The following is a 24,811-nucleotide window of genomic DNA, read 5'->3' as shown; positions in this document are numbered from 1 at the left end:
CAGAGATTAGTCTAAGGCTCAGATTCTGATGCCCTTATCCGTGCTGGGTAGATCCTTTCTCCTTGATTAGTCTCACTGATTTCTGCTGGTGCATGGTACTACTGAATGTGAGGGATGGGCTCAGAATCTGTCCCTAAGTAAGGAAAATAGCAAAAGCCATTACTTAAGGGTGACCCTTCTGAGACATCTGAGTTCTCCAGTACATCTGCTGCCATTCAGTCCTGGCTACCTGTAGATTAAGGCCTGTTTTTTATCCCCCTCCACTGTAAACTAGGAGTGATTCTATAGGAATCAGTGGAGTTACAGCCATGTGAATGTGGTTTGAGAGGAGAATTGGACCCAATAAGACCAAAGGGATTTGGCCCCTACTAAGGTAAGAGGAACCTTTAATTTTTGTTAACTATTTTCACTAAAAGGACTGAAAGTTTTTTCTATCCTAGGTTAATGGAGACGGCAAGAGAAATGACCAGGGAATCCTTACCTATCAAATGCCTTGAAGCAGTTATCCTGGGGATGTATCCTTTTCTCCATGTGCAGTTTGTTCCAATGGAGATACATTAACTAGTATTTAAGTGGTTATCTGCACTTTAGGGATGCAGTATGACAGCCCTTGTGGAAGGTGAGTTAAGGGGGCTCCATGTGTCTAAGTGATTTTCAATGATTTATTGAGTAAATGAATCCTCCTTATTAGGAATTCAGCGTGGTACTAGGGTCTGATCTTCTAGTGTAAATCAGCATAATCCTATTAAACTCAACTCCATTGACTTTGACATCTGTTTATACCATCTGAGAATCTGACCCTAAATGCCTAGATAAATAGCTATCTAGTTCGGCTCTTTAACCCTTCCATAGCCATCCTGGGCAAATCATTAACAGCCTCTTAACTGAGTTTGAAATTCAGGTCTGTACTATCTAGGTTTCTATAACATATGCCCAACACAGTACTATCTGAGTCTTGATGCCTTTTGTCACTGATCCTCTGTAATTGTGCTGTGTACAGAACTAAGCATGTGCATGTTGTAATGTAGCTAAACCTTTAAACTACTGTAAAGTAATGCTCTGGTTCTTATTGAAACCCAGAAAAGTAAAGGATGTTGAGCTTTCAGGCTGAGACTCTCTTCCTTGTACCGGTACCAGTGAATTAACCTGCTTTGTCCTAAGGTTCTGTGGTAGCACAAGACTGGGCTACGTGTGCTGCTGCATACCATGTGTGTTCTGATCCTGCGCTCTGAGAAGTTCAGTGACAGAGCATTGAGGGCCCTAAATGCAAAAGGGTGGGGCTGTCAAGTGAGTTTAAAAAAATTAATCATGCTTAATTGGGCAACTATTCATTTAAATGAATGATATTCTATAATTATTTTTGGAGGTTTTCTACATTTTCAAATATATTGATTTCAGTTACAACACAGACTACAAAGTGTACAATGCTCACTTTATATTACAAATATTTGCACTGTAAAAAAGAGTATTTTTCAATTCACCTCATACAAGTACTGTAGTGCACTCTATCGTGAAAGTTGAACTTACAATATAGACTTGTAGGCTCTAAAGTTTTACATAGTCTTGTTTTTGAGTGCAGTTATGTAACCAAAAAAAATCTACATTTTAAGTTGCGCTGTCACTATTAAGAGATTGCACTACTGTATTTTTATGAGGTGAACTGAAAAATACTGTTTCTTCTGATTAGCATTTTACAGTGCAAATATTTGTAACATAAAGTGAGCACTGTACACTTTATATTCTGCATAATAGAAATCAATATATTTGAAAATGTAGAAAAACATCCAAAAATCTTTAATACATTTCAGTTGGTATTCGATTGTTGAACAGTGAGATTAAAACTATGATTAATCGCGATTAATTGAGTTAATCGCGTGAGTTAACGGCAATTTAATTGTTACCTACAAAAGGGTGAGGTGAAATCTCTTGCTTTCTCCAGGAGACCTGTTTCATGACATCTGAAATGCTGATTCCATCACCTTTGCCTCTCCCATCCACCTTCTCCACAACCAAAATAGAAGCTTCGTCTAGTGTCTTCTATGCAAGCTATCTGAGTGAGGGCCAGGATCTGTTCCCAGTCGCACCAAACCGTCCCATTGAAACTGGGAGACTCAAGGCCAGAATCTTTACAACTTGATCTTCATTTGCAAAGATGTCTTTTAAAATTCTTGTGTTACATCTGAAAGGAATCACAGCCAACCATCTCCTTTGGATGGAGCTGACTTTGCCTGGCTAGTGGCTGTTGGGTCAGCGAAGTCCATGTTACAATGAACTGTTCTAACAGTGTATTTTGGCTCATGAGTGGTCCCTCAAGTCTACAATGCATTTGTGCTTGGTTAAAATGATAGGAAAGGGAAAAGAGACATTGAGTTTAATTCTGATCTCATTCATGCTAGCTTTACACCCATTTAACTCTGCTGACTTGAATGGAGTTGAATTTATACCTATAGGAAAGTTCAGAATTAGGCCTGCAGATGTTCGTTATCTCTCTCTCCTGATGGTTTCTACCCTCTTGGACATGAACAACCTTTCCGGCAGGTTTTAAATAGGGGTGGGGAAGTGGCACTTTTGGGTATCCCTGGAATGTTGTTAAAGCCTTAGGGTGCCACGTGTGGGATGAAAATAACGTAATTTCTGGTCATCTGATAGTATTTCACTTTCTGGATGGTAGAAGTATAAGGGCAGATCAGATCTTATGTTATTTTGGGTCCATAAAAGTGGAGAGACCATCCCCACACCTAAAACTCCCCCACCCTCCCACTGAAAATCAAAAGGACCGCTACTAGTATAGTGACTATGCAGGTCTGGGAATCCTAGGCACACTTAGGGCATCAAGCTATGAGGGCCAAAGACTGACTCCAGGAACAAAAGTGATGATCTGTGATGCCTATAATCATGGTGTTATGGTCCTATGCTATCCTATTACTTGCATTCCCATATGTTTGTGTGTATATACCTGCATGCATGCAGAATGCTTATGGACATGTCACCTAAATATCTTGTTGCTAGGCCTGGTAGAAAAAATTTCAGTTGAAATTTTTTGTCATAAAATTTGGTTCTCAAGGAAATGACCATTTTTGTGGGAATTGTCTGCTTCCCTTGAAAACTTATTAATGTTTGGTCAGCAAACCGAGAGCCCCCAAATTGGAAACTTTTAGCATTTTCTGGATAATTTTTTGGCAATTTTCAGGTTTTGGCTGAAATTTTTTCACTTTCCTACCGAAAAAGCACAGTTGGTTTTTTTCTTTTCATGGAACACTTGAATAAAAACTGCTTTCCTGTTTGTTTCCCTAGAAAACCTCACCCATTTTCCAGATACCTGGAGTTGCTGCCCTGGAGAGTATGGACCCTCCTGCAGGAGCGCCTTGCTCTTGTAGACTTTGAACTCCCAGGAACTAGTAACCAGCCCAGGTGTCATGTGTATGGCTACATGTTCAAAACTCACCATCAAAATTTCTTGTGCAAAATGTGATGCCCTCAGTGCCTGTTTGTGAATGTAGTTGCTGGGGGCTGTGTAGGAGGCATGCTGAGTGAGCTGGAAATGTGCCAGAGGGCTCAGGCTCGCTCGCTCGCATCTGGCACCCAGCCTTGGTGAAGAACAGAAGCTGCATCCCCAGCCAGGCTTTCTCAGGCAGCCGGCAGCCACCAGCCAGGCAGCCACGCTGCAGAGTAGTGTCCCAGCGGCCAGAAGGGGCTAGTCCTGCCCTTTCTGCTCCTGGCCCTCAGCCTCTTCCACTCCCTGGCATTTGGGGATGTCCCCCCTGATGTGTCATCCAGCTCTGCCCTCGCTCTGTCTCTTCCTCCCCCTCCCTCCTCGTGCCTCCTGCACGCTGCTGAACAGCTGATTCTCAACAGGCAGGAGGTGCTGTGGGGAGGGAGGGGGAGGAGTTGATTGGCAGGAGATGCTGGGGGGAGGGGAAGGAGGGGCCTGCCGGTGGGTGCTGAGCACCCACAGTTTTTTTTCCTTGGGTGCTTCAGCCCCGAAGCACGCGCACAGTCAGCACCTATGGCTGGAAATGTATTTATGTAAAGGGTCTTGACAAGGATAGTCTGTGGAGGTCCTTTCAGGACGAGCACTGGGGACCTGATCCGAAGTCCATTGACATCAGTGGGAGTCTTTTCATAGACTTCACTGAGCTTTAGATCAGGCCCTTGGTGTATTTTAGCTGTTTTGTCACAACCTCTGGATTGTCCCCAGACACTGTCCTCTCTGTGCAGGCAACAGTGAGTGTCAGCATCTGTGCCTTGGTTTCCACTTAGGAGACATTTATTTGTCATTCTCTCCTCCCTCCCCCCATGTCCCTCCCCCAAATATCAAGATGATCTTTTCAAATGTGGCTGAGCCGCTTCCCTGACTTTTGCATCACCCTCCGGTTCCCTTCTCTGTCTGTGGAAATAAGATACTGGTTGTAACAACTTCTGTGTGCTGACAAGCTTCCTCATTGCTTGGATACCAAAAAGGGCATAGACCAACACAGCACCCCTCTGTGGGAGTCTTTAAGCTGAGACCTGCTAGTGCAGAGCAGATTAGGGAGATGTCACTTTAATCAGGCTGCTTGCCAGCTTGTACCATCAGCTTTTACTGAGACTTTTTTTAACCACTTGTGTAATCCTCCTTCGTGTAGAATTAAGTTTTACAGAACTTCCTTTCGCACTAGATGTATTTGGGCAGGGGGAGGAGTTAGATACTGGTATTGTAGTGCCTGCATATGCCAAGAGAGCAGCTTTTCTGTGCTTAGCAGAGGCTCTCCCACATCCATGGCTATTAGATTCCTAGCAAACAGCTGGAGGAGGACCTATATAGGTCTCCTTGTCTATGCATCTAACTAACTGAACTACCTACTTAATTGAACCCATCTAACTATCTGCTTCCATGGCCTCACCCCATCATCACAGGCACAGCTGTGCAGGAATGAGCCCCCTAATGTGTTCTCTGTGCGTTGTTCAGTCCAGGTTTAAATCCATAGAACAATGGAACTTCCACCACATCCACTGCGAGAAAGCATTAGAACTAGTTCTGTTCACGGACAGGAGTAATGGTGAAGGAGTCAAAGCTAACCAAAAAGTGCCGTGAGAACCTTTTCCATCTTATTCCAAATTCATCTTATTAAAACAGGTGCAGGTAAAAAATCAGAAAGGGAGTGGAAGGTCCCATAGGACATACTGTTGGAAAATCTTATGTGCAATACAGAGGATCAGATTCTCAATTGGTATAAATCAGCTTATATAATCACTGGCTTCAAAGCACCTACCTCGATTTACACCAGTTGAGGATCTGGCTCAGAAAGTATAGTTAAAGAAAAAGCAAAGCAGTTGTATGGGGAAAAGAGACCAGCATATAATCATGCTAGGAAGGTGAGAATTGAGGAGATTGAATGGCTTATTGTACCTGCCATTTATTTGATTAATGGATACCAGTTTCAAAGACAGTTGCCACAGCTACCATCCTGGATCCCTGCATTTCTACCTGTCCTGCAAAGGATTTCCTGGCCTGCAGGGTGAATCCCATTGATTTATCACTGAGGCATGGTCTACACTACGCGTTTAAACTGATTTTAGCAGCGTTAAACCGATTTAACGCTGCACCCGTCCACACAACGAGGCCCTTTATATCAATATAAAGGGCTCTTTAAACCGGAGTAGCGCTGAAATCAGTATTGCTATATCAGATTAGGGTTAGTGTGGCTGCAAATCGACGGTATTGGGCTCCAGGCTGTATCCCACAGTGTACAATTGTGACCACTCTGGACAGCAATCTGAACTCTGATGCACTGGCCAGATAGACAGGAAAAGCCCCGTGAACTTTTGAATTTCATTTCCTGTTTGTCCAGCGTGGAGCTCTGATCAGCACGGGTGGCGATGCAGTCCCAAAACCAAAAAGAGCTCCAGCATGGACTGTACAGGAGATTCTGGATCTGATCGCTGTATGGGGAGACAAATCTGTTCTATCAGAGCTCCGTTACAGAAGACAAAATGCCAAAGCATTTGAAAAAAATCTCCAGGCTATGATACAGAGTCCACAGCACGGTGCTGTGTGACAAGCGTAATGAAAAGCCAAAGAATCAAATGGACCGCTCAGGGAGGGAGGGAGGGAGGGGGTACCGAGGACTCCAGCTATCCCACAGTCCCCGCAGTCTCCGAAAAGCATTTGCATTCTTGGCTGAGCTCCCAATGCCTGAAGGGTCAAACACATTGTCCAGGGTGGTTCAGGGTATATCTCGTCAATTTACACACACACCCCCGTGAAAGAAGGGAAAAAAATTGTTTTTTGACTTTTTTTATATGTCCCCATATGTCTACTGCATGCTGCTGGTAGACACGGTGCAGCAGCAGTGAACAGTAGCATCCTCTCCCCTCCCTTCCCCGGTGGCAGACGGTACTGTACAAAAGGACTGATAGCCGTCCTTGACATCATCCCGTGAGTGCTCCTGGCTGGCCTCAGGTGAGGTTGGCTGGAGGCGCCTGGGTAAAAATAGAAATGACTCTCGGTCATTCCTGGTAGATGGTACAGAATGGCTGGTAACTGTCTTCATCATAGCAACTGGGGGCTGAGCCCTCCCCCCCCCTTTTCATGTCTAAAGAAAAGATTCTGTACTGCCTGGACTATCATAGCAGCAGGATGCTGGGCTCCTCTCCCCCGCTCCGTTTTTAATGTCCTACCTGGACTATCATAGCAGCTGGAGGCTGCCTCCCTCTCATTTTATCTCACTCAAAACTCAGTGTTTTATTCCTAAGTTCTTTATTACTTCATCACACAAATGGGAGGGACACTGCAACAGTAGCCCAGGAGGGTTGGGGGAGCAGGGAAGCAACGGGTGGGGTTGTTGCAAGGGTATCCCCTAGAATGGCATGTAGCTCATCATTTCTGCGGGATCTGACACGAAGCGACTGTGCTCTCTGGTACACTGGTTCTCTAGCACACTTGCCCATATTCTAGGCAGGACTGACTCTATTTTTAGATACAACATGAAGGAGGGAATGACTCGGGGAGTCATTCCTATTTTTGTCTTTGTGCCCCTGGCCAACCTCAGCCAGGGGCACCCATGACGGTAGCAGACAGTACAGAATGACTGATAACCGTCATCTCATTGCCAATTTACAATGGCACAGCAGATGGTACAGAACGACTGGTAACCATCTCTGCTATCTTGCAAAGACAAATGAATCAAATGAATGTTGCTGTATAGCGCTGCAGTACTGCCTCTGTTAGTGGCATCCAGTACACATACGGTGACGGTAAGAAAAGGCAAAATGGGCTCCATTGTTGCCATGCTATGGCGTCTGCCAGGGCAATCCAGGGAAAAAGGGCGTGAAATGATTGTCTGCCGTTGCTTTCACAGAGGAAGGAATGACTGCCGACATTTACCCAGAATCACCCGCGACACTGTTTTGCGCCATCATGCATTGGGATCTCAACCCAGAATTCCAATGGGCGGGGGAGACTGCGGGAACTATGGGATAGCTACAGGATAGCTACCCACAGTGCAACGCTCCAGAAGTTGACGCTAGCCTCGGACCATGGACGCACACCACTGAATTAATGTGCTTAGTGTGGCCGTGTGCACTAGACTTTATACAATCTGTTTTACAAAACCGGTTTATGTAAAATCAGAATAATCCCATAGTGTAGACATACCCTGAGTTCTGTAAGAAAGATACTCCCTTACTGCAGGAAAACTGGACTGTTGGAAGATTTCTACTTAATAGCTATAACCACTTGGACAGCTAATAATAAATGCTGTGAAAAGGGAGCAAGAGGAATCTTTATCAACAGGCCTTCTATGTAACTGAAAATCTCCTGGGCAACTTGAATTCTAGTTGGACACTGAAGGTTGGCACTCTAGAAAGAGCAACATTGGCATGGCGGGTTTCAGAGGAGAGGCTCCCACCCATCTCCCCTTCCGCTATTTCAAGCCCTGCCTGTATTCCTTGGGAGCCATAGTTGTTGTACACAATGGTTATCATTAGAGAAGGACCGAGCCAAAACTCTGGATCGAAACACTTGGAGAAGATCAGGTCCAGATGTGAACTTTGTAGCTATCTGCTCCAGTAATAATGAGCTAGACCAAATCCCTGGATCTAAACATCCTTGGACTCTGAAGAACTTGGATCTGAATCCACAGTACGTTGCTTGGGGCCTCTCTGATTATGTACAGCTGGCCCTGTGAGGCCCTCTGCCTCTCTGATATTGCTAGCAGGTTCATGATGCTTTTGCAAGTAGCTTATCCATTTTTGCTGAAGCCTTAAACCTTCTCTGACAAACATGTCAAGGGTGCGAGTTTTAGTTCCCCCTCTGCCGCCTTGCTCCAAGTTAGCAGCCTCACTCTTGTCAGCCTAAATGAAGCCACCTCCCATTCTGTCTGCTCTTATCCCCTTAGCTTTTCTAGCTAAGTATGAGTGCAGTGCCTTGTGACATCTTCTGTTCCACAGCAGTGAGCACTCCAGGGGCCTTATGTGCCGCTCCCCTAGCCTTGGGCAAGGCAAGAAAAGAGTATATGAGAGTCATGTGAACTCCATGGCAGATGATCTTAAATTCAGCAGTGTCCCTGGAGTCTGGGCTCTGTGATGTGTCAGGCTGGAGATATGTAAAATAATGGAGGATTTTAGGGAATTAATTGTGAAAATCAATAGCATAATCAGTACAGCAGGGGCTTGCTAGTCATCTGACAGTAAATTCAATGTGATGCTCTCTGCTATTTCAGTTTTCATTCAATAGGACATAGATGTTTGTATTGAAAACACATAACTGCATCTAGGAGCAAATCTGGATATTCTGGTCATAGGTACCAACTCCATGTTTGCTCCAGAACTGGACCATCCATGGATGCTCAGCACTCACTAGCCACAGCTGTTTGGTGGTGCCCTGATTCGCTAATAGCAGGTGCTAATTTGGCGGCTTGGGAGAGGGCGGAGACCAGTGAGTGGTGGGCGAGTGAGGGCCTTGGGGAGGGGTGGAGCAAGGGTGGGAAGAGGTGGAGCGAGAGCGGGGCTTTGGGGGAAGGGGCAGGGCCTTGAGGTGGAGCAGGGGTGGAGCATCACCAGGGAAAACTGAAAGTCAGCGCCTGTGATTCTGGCAGCTGAGGAAGGGGCTGTTATGGCTTTTGATACCTGGGAAGGTGCCGGAGATAATTTGGGGTCTGAGATAAGTGCACTGCACTGAATGTTTGGGATAAAATCACCATCAGTGAAACAGTTAACAATCTAAACTGCTCTCCTTGTTTCTAGAGCTAATACTTGAGCCGAATGGGACAATTCACACCTTTCAGAGCTGCTGTTTTCAAGCTGTCTGCAGATTTAGGAAGACATTGCTCCACTTATTTATGCTCAGATCCATATTTTCAAGCTTTTCCTCTCAACTATAAGGACACAGTTTAGTTCTTTTTTTGTTTTGTTTTCTCCTGTAATAGCATAAATTCTGGATCTTGGATCTGATATTTTGGGTGTCTTGAACCCTATATTTATGCTGGGTTGAACCCAAAACCCAGAAATAAACACTTCCCAAGCCTTGAGAGAAACTCGGGTTCAGATAAGAACTTTGCAGCTAGGCCATTTTGCTTGAAACAGACTCTATGGAAAGTCTCTACAGAAGCTACTTCTTTGTGCAGTTCCTTCATCGTCCGCTGAAAAGTCCTGGCCCTCCGATGAAGTGAATTTAACTTGCCAAGCATCTCTCCTCCATTTTACTGTAAAAAATACTTTGATGCCAGCTGTTCCCCTAGTGTGGTTAAGGCCAGACAAGGTCAGCCCCCTGTTGTTGTCCATATCTCTTCTCCATAGAACAAATTCTCAAGTCCTTACTCAAGGAAAATCCCATGCAGGGAACTGACATCCAGGCAACCTTCCCTTCATGGACTGGATCATTTCTTTGGCCAGGTGTGTGTGTGAGAGACTTGGCTCTCAAAGCCTGCAGCTATGTAGTGGCCCTTGGCATATCTCCGTGGTCTCTCCTAGGGCCCCTCCAGCTCCTAGCAGTTAGCTCTGGAGGAGAATTCCCTGCTGGCTCTGCAGCTGCTCCTGGTTGGAGGGAGGGGTTCACGCTGCAGAAGGGGAAGGTGCTTAAATTAATGCTGATAGTTAGTAGATAGTGAGCCCAGCAAGCTGAGGGGAAGAAATGCAACAGAGCAGTCCTCTCCCACAGCTGTGCATCTTAACCTCTGCAGATGTCTGGTGGAGGAGCTTCCTGAAGGTCCACGAATTGGGGGTATGATTCACTGAAAGCAGCAATCCTGTTTGTCCATCTCTGTTCCTCCCCAGGACTGCTAGGTGTTTGTTTCCCTCTCTCCCAAGTGGGTAGAAGGGGCAGTTTGTGCCTCAGTCTTTATTCAGTCCAAGCTCCTATCAAAGTCAATAGGAGTTTGGCCTGGGTACAAACTGGTTAAGGTCTTTGGGCCTTAGCTCAGTCCTACGTGCTGTGTATTGTTGGCTCTGTGTAAATTTGATTTTGGGCAGTAAATTGAGCTCATCTCACCATGGAAAGCCAGCTGCTGTCACACCGATATTGCCAGCTGCAAGTGCCCATTCCAGAAACTTTATTGTTGATGTACACAGCCCAGAGACAGCTTGACTTTGACACTGGAGTTGAGCCCATGCTGCTGGAACTCTGAAAAATCATGTTCAGGTTAACAAACTGAGGAAAGTCGACCTGGAAGTCACTGTTGGAGAATAAATAAGGAATGTCAAGGAGAGTGGTTTAAAGTTTGTCTTCTGACCTGAAACTTCTTTTGGTATGTTTCAGGGTAATCATAGAGCAGCTGTTGGTGGGGATAGGGAGGGAAGGTACTTTACTTCTGCTAGGACTCTTGTGAACATGGCATTGTGTTCCAATTCTCATTTTATTTTTTTTTAAAGCTGTTGTTGCATCAGTGGTGCATGGTGTTGGTAAAAATTAATGGCTACTATCTGTTTCTACTGCAAATATGTGAAAACAGGTATGTGACACCTGGATTTTTAACTTACAACTGGCTGAGATCCAGCAACTTGAGTACTTCTGTCTAATTTAAAAGCCATGATCATGCTGTCAGTGAAATGATCATGACTGTTCCATTGATAATGAAGTAGGTTTGGAATGCAGTGTTAATAAGATGCTTTCAGATGGACTTAGGTGACCAGATGTCCCAATTTTAGGGACTTTCTTATATACACAACTTTACCCCTACTCCAGAAAAATGTGTCCTGATTTTTCACACTTGCAATCTGGTCACCCTAGATAGACTCAAGTGTCCGTGGAAGATGTGATCAATCCAACTTAGACTAGAGCTGATTCTCAGCTCTAGTCTCGCTTACACTGATGTGAGCCAACGTAACTCCATTGACCTCAGTGATGGTGTTTCTCATTTACACCAGTGTGAGAGGAATATCAGGCAAGCCTCAGAGTTCAGGTGTCTTTCAATTTTGTGTTCCAATTCAGGTCAGTTATAGGGATAACCCAAGATTATGAAGTTTGGATCCGGATTGGAATTTTCCCAAGGATTACGGTAGCAGGGGGGTTTCAGAGCAGGAATTTGGGTTTGGGCTCATCTCCAGCGTTTGCTACCGTTAAAGCAAAGGAGACTTAAATATGAATAGCTCCGTTTTTAAAATAAGAGTAAAACCAGTGTATTGGGGTGAGGAATGTGGCCCAGTATTTCTACTGAAAGAAAATGTTTATTTTGTACAGGCCATTAACTTCTATTTTTGAATTTATTAAAATACTTCTCAATGGAGCTATGCCAGTTTGTACCAGCTGGGAATCTGGCCCATCTTCAAAGCCCCTCAAGCTTTGGTCCGATTCTCCTGTCACTGATTTTACTCTGGTGCATGTCCATTGATTTCAACCACCTGGTCTATCTGAGAGATCATAACCAGGCCCTTTAACTAAGCCATTAATGTCCCCATGGGGAAACTGAGGCTAAATGACTAGTGTAAAGCCTCAAAGGGAATCTGTATCAGAACCAGGATTAGCTCTTGGGAATTTCTGCCACGGGATTGGGGGTGAGGAATGGTGAGTCCACTCATGCTTCATTTTCCATATGTGCTCCAGTGGTGTATAGAGACAATTAAGGAACTCCAAGAGGCCAGGGGAGAATTCATGTTGCATAGGAGTTGTGCAGGCTGACAAATACCCTGTGGAATCTCCCACCCTTTCCTGTGACCCTTGGAATAGGAGATGTCAGGCAAGATGAGGCAGGTTGGGAGATTAGCATACCTGAGTGCTGTAGGGGGTTCTGGACAGCTGTACAGCCCATATATAGCCCCAGGGAGACTGCTCTAATTTATAACCAGAGCTATATAGGTCCCTGCAGTAGCCTGGAATCTGGAGGGAGTAGCCACTTTTGCGTCTTCCACCTCTGGCATGTTGTGCCTTGTGTGCTGTAGCACAGAACTGAATTCCCAATTCCCAGCCCTGCAGACAGACCCACGTCTCTCAAAAATGTGACTGAGAGCGGTATGGGTATGTCGTGGCCTTCTGTTTGCTGCAGCACAGCTCTACTTGTGTGTGGGTGTGGGGGGTGGAAGGGAGAAGAATAGAAAGGAGATAATGACACCCAGCCAGAGGGGAAGATCTAAGTTGCTTTTCTAACCAATTTGCTGTGTGTTTCATTTCATCTCTGGTGGAGATTCTGATTGACTTGTCGCCTAGCAGATGCATCATGCACCTAAAGGTTAATTTTCACAGCAGTTGTTTCTGTGATAGCTGATGGTAAGTAAAGCCGTTTCCTTCCTCCAAAGGCTTTTACTCCTACTTAGAGCTTAATGCAATTAAATTGCGACTTCTGAGACCTTATGATAGAAGCGTGTGCATATGGGCAGGTGGCCGTGGAGGCTTTGTGTGGATTTAGTAGAGAGCTACTCAGAGTGAAACAGGGTTAAAACCCTTTTATAATGAAGGGAACAATTGTGGCAGAACAGTGCAACACTTGAAAGTTTAATAGGTGCTAACAAAAGGCATTGGTTTAGACAGTTACATAGAATAATAAATAGAATAGGCCTTTAAAAGAGTCTATCCATAGTAACCTGATCTTAGTATATAGAGAATATTGCATTCTGATAGTAACCTGATCTTAGTATATAGAGAATATTGCATTCTGTTACTAGAAGAGTGAGGTCACATTTTAAATGAAGCCATTGTAGGCATAATTCTCCAACTGATGTAACTGCATTGGGCCTGATTCTGATCTCTCACTGGATTTACACTCATTTAATTCCACTGACTTCAGTGGGGATACTCCTGATTTTCACAGGTGTAATGGAGCTTACAGTCAAGACCACTGAATGCAATGGAGATAGTCCTGACTTACACCAGTGTAGCTAAGATCAGAATCTGTGTTTACTGTAATCTGAAGGTAGTAGATGGATGGCGGGATGCATATACTGCCATGGTTTATCCAGTTGCACCATGTGTTGTGCTTGGATTTCTGGGCTGCTTAAACGATCTACTTTGCAGGCTTGTTCTTTTATTCTGTGTTGCAAGAAATGCGTATTGGTTGATGGGGAGAGTCTATTAATGTGCAGAAGATGTAGACCTACCAGGCTTGCTATGTTTATCTCTACTTCTTTTAATGTGTTATCTCTGTATCAGATTCTTCAGTTTGATGCGCAGGGGTTAATTTTTTTTCTCAAAAATGTTGCCGCCTTGAATGTGCTGGATTCCTATTTAATCCTCCACTTCAGTGGAGTGACTCTGGATTTAATGACTCCAGGCCTTAACCATGGTTAGGAAGATACAAAATAAGTGAGGTTTTTTCACATGTAGAGCCCCTCTCTTCTCGTTCTTACCAGAGGCCTTCTGTTTGCTGCAGCACAGCTCTACTTGTGTGTGGGTGTGGGGGGTGGGAGGGAGAAGAATAGAAAGGAGATAATGACACCCAGCCAGAGGGGAAGATCTAAGTTGCCTTTCTAACCAATTTGCTGTGTGTTTCATTTCATCTCTGGTGGAGATTCTGATTGACTTGTCGCCTAGCAGATGCATCATGCACCTAAAGGTTAATTTTCACAGCAGTTGTTTCTGTGATAGCTGATGGTAAGTAAAGCCGTTTCCTTCCTCCAAAGGCTTTTACTCCTACTTAGAGCTCATGTTTTACTCCTACTTAGAGTTCATGTTCTGGTTTCACTGGGTAGAGAGGTGATGTAACTTCGGGTAAATTGGCAAAAGTCTGTTAAAAGTCAATGGAACCATGCCGACATCAGCAGAAGATCTGGCCGACTGTTTGTTTTGAGGTGCAGTACAAAGAAAAACATCAATATGATTTAACCTTTGGAGTACTGACTTTAGACCTCTGGGTCTAGATGATCCTGGAATCCTTTTCTAGTGAGTTTCAGGGATTCCAAGACATGCTCATGCTGGAAAGAGAAGAATAGGAAAAAATGGTGGTGGTCTCACAAAGTGAAACTTGTCCAGTGCCAGCTGGGTGAAACCACCTGGAGAAAAGAATTTAGAGGACATATGAGGATCACTGGGTATTCTTCTTCACACCGCTTTAGGAACCAAGGGCTGAATTTGAGTTGATGCTACTGTATATCCAGAGTAACTCCATTGATTTCAAAGGAGTTACATTGTCATAAGTATATAGTGTCAGTTCGAGTGAACTCAGAATCAGGATCCTCATCTTTTCTTTTCTTGTCTTGGTAAAAAGTTTGTTGTTCTCCAATTTCTAAGCAGCTGTCAGGCACTCCTGGTATGCAGGAAGCGGGGAGGAAAGCAGGCTATAGGCAGGGAGAATATTCAGACTAATGTCCTATGCCATTTCAACTATGTAATGCCTATTATGTTTGTGTTTTTAAAGAATTTGGGGGGGGGGGTGGAGACAGAGGGGGAATGCCAAAGATCCCAGGATCAGGAATTGCATATGCCACATTTTCCTTATTGGGTCATCCCTTGTCTTCTATACTGAGGGTATGTCTACACTATGGGATTATTCCGATTTTACAGAAACTGGTTTTGTAAAACAGAGTGTATAAAGTCGAGTGCACGCGGCCACACTAAGCACATTAATTCGGTGGTGTGCGTCCATGTACCGAGGCGAGCGTCGATTTCTGGAGCATTCCACTGTGGGTAGCTATCCCATAGTTCCCGCAGTATCCCCTGCCCATTGGAATTCTGGGTTGAGATCCCAATGCATGATGGTGCAAAAACAGTGTCGCAGGTGATTCTGGGTAAATGTCGTCACTCAATCCTTCCTCCATGAAAGCAACGGCAGACAATCATTTTGCACCCTTTTTCCCTGGATTGCCCTGGCAGATGCCATAGCATGGCAACCATGGAGCCTGTTTTGCCTTTCGTCACTGTCACCATATGTGTACTGGATGCTGCTGACAGAGGCGGTACTGCAATGCTACACAGCAGCATTCATTTGCCTTTGCAAGGTAGCAGAGATGGTTACCATCCCTATTGCACCATCTGCCATTGTAAATTGGCGATGAGATGACTATTATCAATCCTTTTGTACCATCTGCTGCTGTCATGGGTGCTCCTGGCTGGCCTCGCTGAAGTCGGCCGGGGGCGCATGGACAAAAATGGGAATGACTCCCCGGGTCATTCCCTTCTTATGTTTTGTATAAAAATAGAGTCAGTCCTGCCTAGAATATGGGGCAAGTCTGCTAGAGAGCCAGAGAGCACAGCCGCTCTGGGTCAGAGCCCCAGAGATCCCACAGAAATGATGAGCTGCATGCCATTCTAGGGGGTGCCCCTGCAACAACCCCACCCATTGCTCTCCTCCTCCCCCAACCCTCCTGGACTACCGTGGCACTGTCTTCCCATTTGTGTGATGAAGTAATAAAGAATTCAGGAATAAGAAACATTGACTTTTTAGTGAGAGAAAATGAGGGGGACGAAGCCTCCCGCTGCTATGATAGTCCAGGCAGTACAGAATCTTTTCTTTAGACATGAAGGGGGGGCGGGCTGATAGAGCTCAGCCTCCATTTGCTATGATGAGAACGGTTACCAGCCGTTCTGTACCATCTGCCAGGAATGACCAGGAGTCATTCCCATTTTTACCCAGGCACCCCCAGCCGACCTCACTGAGGCCAGCCAGGAACACTCACGGGATGATGGTTTTCCACCATTTTTTAATGTCTGCCATCAGGAAAAGAAGGGGAGGGGATGCTGCTGTTCAGCGCCGCAGCACCGCGTCTACCAGCAGCATGCAGTAGACATACGGTGATGTTGAAAAATTGCAAGAAACGATTTTTTTCCCTTTTCTTTCACGGGGCGGGAGCGGGGGCTAAATTGACGAGATATACCCTGAACCACCCTGGAAAATGTGTTTGACCCTTCAGGCATTGGGAGCTCAGCCAAGAATGCAAATGCTTTTCGGAGACTGCGGGGACTGTGGGATAGCTGGAGTCCTCGGTACCCCCTCCCTCCCTCCAATAGCGTCCATTTGATTCTGTGGCTTTCCGTTATGCTTGTCGTGCAGCACTGTGCTGAGTCCCTGCTGTGGCCTCTTTCTATCACAGCCTGAAGATTTTTTCAAATGCTTTGTCATTTTGTCTTCTGTAATGGAGCTATGATAGATCAGATTTGTCTCCCCATACAGCGATCAGATCCAGTATCTCCCGTACGGTCCATGGTGGAGCTGTTTTTTGATTTGGGATTGTATCAACACCTGTGCTGATCAGAGCTCCACGGTGGGCAAACAGGAAATGAAATTCAAAAGTTCACTGGGCTTTTCCAGTCTACTTGGCCAGTGCATCCGAGTTCAGATCGCTTTCCAGAGCGGTCACAATTGTGCACTGTGGGATACCGTCCGGAGGCCAATACCATCGATTTGCGGCCACACTAACCCTAATCCGACATGGCAATACCGATTCCAGCACTACTCCTCTTGTTGGGGAGGAGTACAGAAACCGGTTTAAAGAGCCCTTTATATTGATATAAAGGGCCTCGTTGTGTGGACGGGTGCAGAGTTAAATCGGTTTAATGCTGCTATATTCGGTTTAAACACGTAGTGTAGACCAGGCCTGAGAGATTTTGGCCAGATCTTGAGCTGCAGTCAGGGCAGTGTGGGTGAGAGTGCTTGGCGATAGTCTTAAACCATTTGTATTCCTCTGGATCTTGGGTTGATCTGTGCTAGGCCTATTCCTCTAATTCTCCCCCACAGTGTAACTTAGAGCATTTCTCTAAGGGCTGAAGGCTCCTCTAACTTCTTCTGGCTGTTCTAGGCCTGGTCCAGCAACCAGGGTTCAGTTGGGCATAAGGATACCCCAACACCGCTACCTTTCCAGTAGCCATGTCCCCTGCCTCCACCACAGAGAAGACTTAGCAGCTTTACCTCGCCAAGAAACCCAATTACAGAGCAGCACAAGCAGCTGAGGATCCAGATTCTGTCCTCTGCTCCAGCCCCTTTATGCTACTGGAGCAGCTGAGGGTTCTGGAATAACCAGCTGGCTATGATAGGGAGGAGCACAGGGGTGTGCCATGGGTGTGGACAGCGTATGCTTTGCTTCAGTGAGCCCTGGCCATGGTAATGGCCCTGAAGGAAGGGAGCTTAGAATAGTGGAATTTGAAATAGAGACTGCTCTGGGATTAAACTAGCCCTTAACAGCCCCTGAGGCAGGGCAAGAGTCCTTCCTCTGGCTGCATTGAGTGGCTCTCTCTGATGCAGGTCAAGATCTGGCCCTTTAACTTGAGGGGAGGCCATTTTACTCTGAGGGCAAAGGGCCTGCTTTTCTGTTTCACACTGGCTTCACGCTGGTCTGATTCCATTGACCTTAAAGAGTTACTCTTGACTCACGCTGATGTGGCTGAGAGCAGAACCAGGCCTAAAGGATCTAATTAGATAATTTGATTGGTATGCTGCTGCTGACCATATCTGTGCCCCTTGCATCTGTAACCCAACGGTGGGTGGGTGTTATGCCGTGCTGATATGCAGAGGATATGAGTTGTTATAGCCTACAGCTAAAGCTCAGGCTGTAGCAGCTCATATGTTTAGCTTCAGAGGTCCCTGATTCAGTTGCCAGATGTAGTAGCCAAGAGAGCAGTTGTCACATACTTGGCATTCCAGACACACATGGAGTAGGGTAGGCATTTAGTGTCAGGTGTTGGTGAGGTGATGGAAGAAACAAAAAAGCATGAACAATAGCACCTCCCCAGCTTAGATAGAAGAAAAAAGGGGCTGAGGCCCAGTGGGACTTGCTGGGTTCTTTGGGCAGGTTTGCTTGTGATGATTAACAAGAAAAGAAGAAGCTAGGTATTCAGAAGGCCCAACCCATCTGTCCTAATATGTAGAGGGAGACTTGCCTGCACAAGGATGTCAGGATCATTTCTGTTTCCCCTTTAAGACCACATCTTGTCCAATCTCCTAGCTGGCAAAGGATGGCTGGATTTGGCTCCCACTGGAACCAACCAGCACCAGTCCTGAATCTGTAGGAAGCCACTCCAGAAATGATCACACAGAGGTGGCACCAGCATGAGTTGAGGAAATGATCTAAATAACTACACGTAGCTTCCCTGTGGAGTACTGTATTCTGCTGCTGTAAGGCAGAATTTGGAATGGCTGATCACCATAACATGGTCAGGTTAAAAGACGGCTACTCCTGGTCATCTCTTTGTGCCAGAGTCTGGAGTGAATCCTTTAACCCAGTTGCTCTTGTTTCTGCATTTAATGGGATATCTGAGGACAAAAACACTCACATGGCACTTGTCAGAACGAAGGTGATTTTATAAACTGGAGGAATAAAAACCTCTTCAAATGAAACCTATGGTGTGGGATCTTTCATAGCATCTGAAGGCTGTGGAGATGTGGAAAACTCTGAGCAGCAGCCAGCTCCAAAATGGAACCAAAGGAAAGTCCTTGAGACTGCAGAACTGAGGAACTCTGCATGGTATTAGTTGAAGGAACGAATGCTGGGGGCACGTGCTAGTTTTCCTGCATACGGATCTGGCTTTGCCTTTTTTACAGGTGTGGTCAGGGCACTGGGAGTCAGGCCCCTTCCTGGCTCTGCTACTGACTTGTGTGTGACCTGGGGCAAATGACCTAAGCTTACTGTGCCTCATCCACCATTAAGTAAAATGGGTATTATAACACCTACCTTGCAGGGGCATTGTGGGAGTGAATGTTTTTATAAAGGAGTCTGAGCTCCTGGGGTGGAAGTTGCAAGTCCTCTTGCACCAATATTTGCTTTACAACCTTTGTTCAGAGTTGCCTTGACACAATGCATAACAGATACTTAACCAATGGGCAGCCTTCCATGGAACGATTCCCCATCAGCTTTAAAACCCACTTCTCAGGAAACTATTTTCATCATGTGGTGCTTGGGATTTACTGCAATGGCCGGTACGGGTCACTGGGCATGAGCAGAAGATCAGATCTGATGGACAAACCTTTGACCTATCGAACTCTGACCGATCTCGTCTTTGAATTTGAAGATTCCTATAAAAAGTATCTACATTCAGTCAAAAAAGTAAAAATTGGATTATACGTCCCACATGAGCCACACAGCTTTCAGCCCATTGAGTGGAAGCAGCTGGTCCTCAATGTAGCAAAGATGATGCGGACAGACATAAGGAAGGAGCTGGAGAAATATGCCAGGGATATGAGAATGAAGGTAGGTGCATGATTTCTATAATGCCTTGGGAGTCTGGGTCTGATTTTGTTCACACTGGAGTAAATTGGGAGTAATTCTGTTGATGTTAATGGAGTTACACCAGACTAAAACCAGTGTGAGATTAGAATCAGACCTGGTGTGTCCATCTAATCTGTCCCTCTGTGTTTCTCCTCAACTGTGTTGCATGTTTTCAAGTCCTTTTCTGTAACTTTTTATTTGTAGGATCGCTCCGTCCTCACCGGACATTTGTGGCACAGAACTTTTCCTAGTTATAAGGGGTAAATATCCAGTCTGCTGTGAGCAAATAGCTTGCTGAGTCTTGAGCCTGAAAGAATATCACTGAGCAGAGCTAGTGAATCTCTGGTGTCTGGGGAGTCATGTGCATGCTCCAGTTGTTGCCCCGGATTCTCTGCTGCACTGACTTGCTGCTTGGGACAGCAAAGAGGTGGTCCCAGGCTGTCAGGGAACCAGTTCTGGTTCCCTGATTAACTGCCCAACCCCGTTGCATGTTACAGCAGCTCTGAGGCTGTTGTAACATGCCCCTGCTGACAGTGGTCTCCCAGGGACCATCGGCCAACTGAGTATAACCAAGGGCAGCATACTCTGGCTGTGCCTCCTCTTCCGCAGTAGGAGTTGTGGGCAGAGGGGAGTGTAGGAACCAGCTATGCCAGCTCTTCCCGCACTGAGGATTCCTCAGAAGAGGAATTATGATTATATTCCAACCTCTTTGTGCTGCCAAAGTCATAACTGCCTTCCAGCCTGTTCTCACCAGTCGAGGAAGTGAGTCCTGCTGTCTCCTGGGGGCAGAGTGGGGAATTTCTTTGTGGAAGGGACATAGTGAGGGCTCTGTGGAAGGCAGTTCTGTTGTTTCCTCTGAGTTGTTGGCTTAAAGTATCACCTTATGTGCCTAACTAGGCCAACAGGGTATTAGTTTGCAGTGGCCTCCTGTGGCACAGAAAAGTCTGCCAAGAGGTGCACTGTTTTCTGTATCCAATTAGAGACCTGAAATTAAGTCTGCAGAGGAGTTGTATGTAAAGTACTGTAGCTGTCTCCAGGGTCTAATGAGCATGTGCTGTCTCATGTGAACAAATGCTCCTCTGCAGAGGACTGGAACTGGCTTACCCCTTCATTGCATCTGGTTTGGAAGTTCTGCTAGAGTCCTCCCTTTCACGAATGGCAGCAAGATTGGTTCTCTGGTTTAGAATCAGCAACAGATTAATTTTTCTTTGTTATTGTTTAATCCTTAGACTGCTGACACTTCCCCATTGGAGAGTCAGACTGAAAAGCTTAGAGGACACTTGCAGACCTCTGTCTGCAGTTGCCAAAGAGTTGAGAATGACTCCCTTTCTGGTTGGAGTTCCTGAATATGCAGGACCGGCACTAGGGTTTCTCGCGCCCTAGGCACACAGCCATTTCGCCGCCCCCCGTTCTCATCCCGCAGCTCCGGTTGACCTGCCACGGTCATTCATGCGGAGGGTCCGTTGGTCCGTGGCTTCAGTGGAGCTGCCGCAGGCATGCCTGCGGGAGGTCCACCGGAGCCACGGACCAGCGGACCCTCCGCAGGCATGCCTGCGGCAGGTCAACCAGAGCCGCCTGCCGCCCCCCCCCCCGCGGCAAAATGCCACCCCCCAAATAATCCTGGCGCCCTAGGCGATTGCCTAGGCTGCCTAAATGATAGTGCCGGCCCTGGGAATATGCTTCAGTGACAGCTGGGGGTGAAGAGCAGGTTTCAGTTGCAATGAAATTGGATTTGATGTCTTTCCAGCCATCTGTCAGCAGTTGGGGTAAAGCAGATGCACTCATGAAGTGCAGGGCTGCTTCCCTTTTCCGAGAGGTATGTGGCATCATTTGTAAGTTCCTTCACATGCCACTTCTGACTTTTTGTCTCCCTCCTCGTCCTCCAAAGAATGAATCATTTCTCTGGGCAGAGAGTACTTCTTACATGTGGTGTGGTGTTACAGAGCCTGCCTCTACCATTTCAGTTTGTGCATAGGCACTAGATAGCACAATTGAAAATGGGTGGTAAATCTGCCTAAACAGAGACTTCCTAGCACTGCTGCTACAGCCCCCTCTCCTGCCACTGTCAACGTACACATGTGGAGGATGAGATGTGGGTCTGAAGTGACTGTCCTCATCCTGGCTTCTGTCCTCAGGCACTTTCCTCACCCAGATCATTCATCTCAAGTTAATGTGAGTGAGTTGTGCAGAGCATAGTTATGATTCCAAGAAGGCAGTGGAAGGGGAGGCTATCAGATTTACTCTCAGGAAGGCAGGGCATCTGGCTTGTTTGCAGATCAGTCAGACAATGGAACTGATTCATGCTGGGGGTCATTCTTTGGAGTTACCCGGGGGGAGTTTGGCCTGTTGTTAGTGTCTGAGATTGTCTGGCTTATTTTGAAACCTTACAGCTTAACTTGTCATTGGCCAAAAACTGTCGGAGTTGGCAGTGCAGGCTCAGGTAAGCATTTGTGCTATCCCACAGCAACGCTGCAAAGTTCTACATTGGCACCCAGCCTTAGTCCAGCTGATGAGACTGTCAGGGCAGTTTATTTGCATTAAACCTCGGAGGATATTGTAAGATACTGAATGTTGGTTTTTACCAGATAATCAAGGGCCAGAACCTGCTTGCTTTACTTCCATGAGGAGTCCCACTGAAACCAGTGCTGATTGCACAGTGGAGTCAGTGGGGCTCCTTGCAAGAGTAAGGACCAGCAGGATTCCTCCCTTAAATGTAAAGTCTTCAAACGTGCCTGCGTGACCAAAGAGGAGAAAGCGAAAGGAGGTTGCAAGAATTGGAGCAAGACCCATGTGAGGGAGCACATCCCTTGTTCAGCGTGGAATGTACAGTTTGGTATGTGCGGATCTCACTCCATGCACAGCTTTGTCTTAATAATAAGCTCATATATAGCAGTTTTCATTCCTAGCTCTGTGTTTTACAAAGGAGGCAAGTACCATCATCCCCATTTTATAGAGCTCACTGTTGTTCATCCACGCTTTCCTATGAAGCTCCTTCATTTAACAAAGGGGCGGGGTGGGGAAATATAACAGTTAGGCCAAGACAATGTTTGTGGAATTTGTAGCTTGAGTGAATGTAGTGCTTAAGCAAGCAAGGGGCTGACAGTGCAGGTCTCCACAATGTATAGTATTTGCAGGTGTCACGAAAGCTCGCACGTACAACTGTGCCAGTGGACCCCCATGCCAACCAGCAGCACCCTGCTCTTCCACTCTCTGGTGGCTTATGCTGTGCACAAATAGGAGTTGGAATACACTAGGCAAATTATCTCTTGACAGTGAGTTTTCTCAAGACAGCTGAGACCAGTGTAGTTAAGGCCCCGCTGTTTTCCTTCCCTTTACGGACAGAATGTGGTGTCTAGTGCGCACTAGCAGGTTTCCCTGTGATGACAGAGAAAAGATTTGTCCCCGTCAACTCCAATTAACAGGTTTGTTGACAACAGGTTATTTGCCTAGTGTCCATCAGACCCAAATGCATGAAGAAACAGGTAGATTTCCATGCAGGACCAAAGAACTAGGGAGCCATATTCTTGTCTGTTCCACTGACTATTCTGGATCTACACTGATGTAATGAGAACAGAATGTTTCCCAGGGTCTCCAGATGTGGAAAACAAGTGTACTGTGACCCTGCACCTCTGTAACACACACTAAATCTTTCTAATGTTCATGTTCAAACATGGGGCGAGATGAACTGCTGCACTTTGTCAGTCCCACTGTGGTCACTCACTATGCCATGGGGATGAATGGAGCGTAATTTGCATTGTTGTTCCATTAAAAAGGAATTACAGGCCAGACACTCCGCTGGTGTAACCTGCCACAATAGAACCACTATGATTAATGCCAGCTGAGGAACTGGTCCACTATTTTTTGCCTAATCTTTAAAAGATGGCTATTCCTTATGGGTTTTTTTAGATAGAGAATAATGGATCTAATTCTTCTTCCTATCATACTGGGGTAAATCAGAAGTTACTCCACTGAAGTTGGTAGAGTTAATGTGGTATAAAACTGTGCTAAGTGAGATGAAAATCAGGCACAATGATGGTATGAAAGCCTTAGGCTGAAGTTGTTGTATTCTAATTTTAGTGTAACACATTTAATTGCATATGGAATTAGAATGATTTCAGCCTTCTGTTCCACATATTTGATACCAGATAGAATGCTAGTATCTGAAGTGTATTCTGATCAAATAAGCAAGCATAGTTTATTTTTATTGCATATATGCATTGAGCTGTGACATTGGACCCAGGCCTTGTGCAGAAGATGGAAAAGACATAGTCCTTACCTTGAGAGTGTTACAATTTCAAAGCCCTCATCCTGTGGAGACTTCAGCACATGCATATTTTGTGTAGTCTCATTGGATGAAATCCTAGTTCCATTGACATCAATGGCAAAACTCCCATTTATTTCTGAGGGGTCAGAATTTCATCCATGGGCTTCCCTGGGGCTATTCATAAGGTGTAAAGTTATGCACATGATGTCTTTTGAAAGATCAGGTCCTTAAAATAAAAGTGGTGTGAATGTAGTGCTGGTGAAAGTCATCAGCCTAGAGGAACTCTACCCAGATGTGTGAATGGACAAGGGATGGGGAAGAAGACCCCCTGATTGCAGAGAATCCAGCTGACAGCCCTTGAGACTCAAGTTTTCTATTCGTCCATAGAACAGTTCCAGGAACTGTTTTGGCTGCGCAAGCTTCCCTTCATGATGCTACCACAATGTGCCTTATTGTGAGTTGAGGGCAACTGCCCCAAGGGGACAAGGTAGTTTGTTTGCCGTCCCATGGTCTCTCTGCTGAGACTGCTGACTAGAAGGCCAGTTGTGGTGATGGTTTTTGTATCTGGAAGCTGGATTGAGGCCACCAACTAATTTCACAATGAGGCACTGATAACAGCTTTCAGTCTCTCCCAGCCTGGGCAGGATTCAAACAACCCTCAAGAGACTACAGGCTCTGTCTCATCTCTGATCTCCAGTATTATCACGAGGTCTTTCTTTTTTTAAAATGTTGAATAGGCATCTTTATTCAGTGCCTCCCTTCCCTTCCTCCTTTCAGATTCTGAAACCCTCAAGTGCCCACTCTCCAATCAAAGAGCGATCACGAGGCAAGTCACTGTCCCCTCGCCGAAGGCAGGTCAGCCCTCAGAGACGGGTGTGCAGAAGAGACAAATCGTGAGTATTTCTGCTTTGCTACCGCTCGTGTTCTTTTTGAGCTGATGTCTCATTTGTTGATGAATCAGAAACTCAGTGTAAGGACACAGTAAAGCTAAACTACAGATTTGGA

At 45.8% G+C, this 24,811-nt stretch overlaps 1 protein-coding gene across 1 annotated transcript in view; it reads left to right on the top strand.

Moving 5' to 3' along the window:
- Positions 1-24,811, top strand: part of VASH2 (vasohibin 2) — a 66,911-nt gene that overhangs the window by 31,802 nt on the left and 10,298 nt on the right. The window contains exons 5-7 of the mRNA XM_050950252.1: positions 441-515; positions 19,143-19,524; positions 24,584-24,699. Of these exons, the coding sequence (XP_050806209.1) occupies positions 441-515; positions 19,143-19,524; positions 24,584-24,699 (573 nt within the window). The remainder of the gene's footprint in view (positions 1-440; positions 516-19,142; positions 19,525-24,583; positions 24,700-24,811) is intronic.

The sequence above is a fragment of the Gopherus flavomarginatus genome, chromosome 4 (genome assembly GCF_025201925.1).
Source record: "Gopherus flavomarginatus isolate rGopFla2 chromosome 4, rGopFla2.mat.asm, whole genome shotgun sequence".
NCBI lineage: Eukaryota > Metazoa > Chordata > Testudines > Testudinidae > Gopherus > Gopherus flavomarginatus.
The sequence above is the reverse complement of the archived record's forward strand: the minus strand, read 5'-3'. Positions and strand labels throughout refer to the sequence as shown.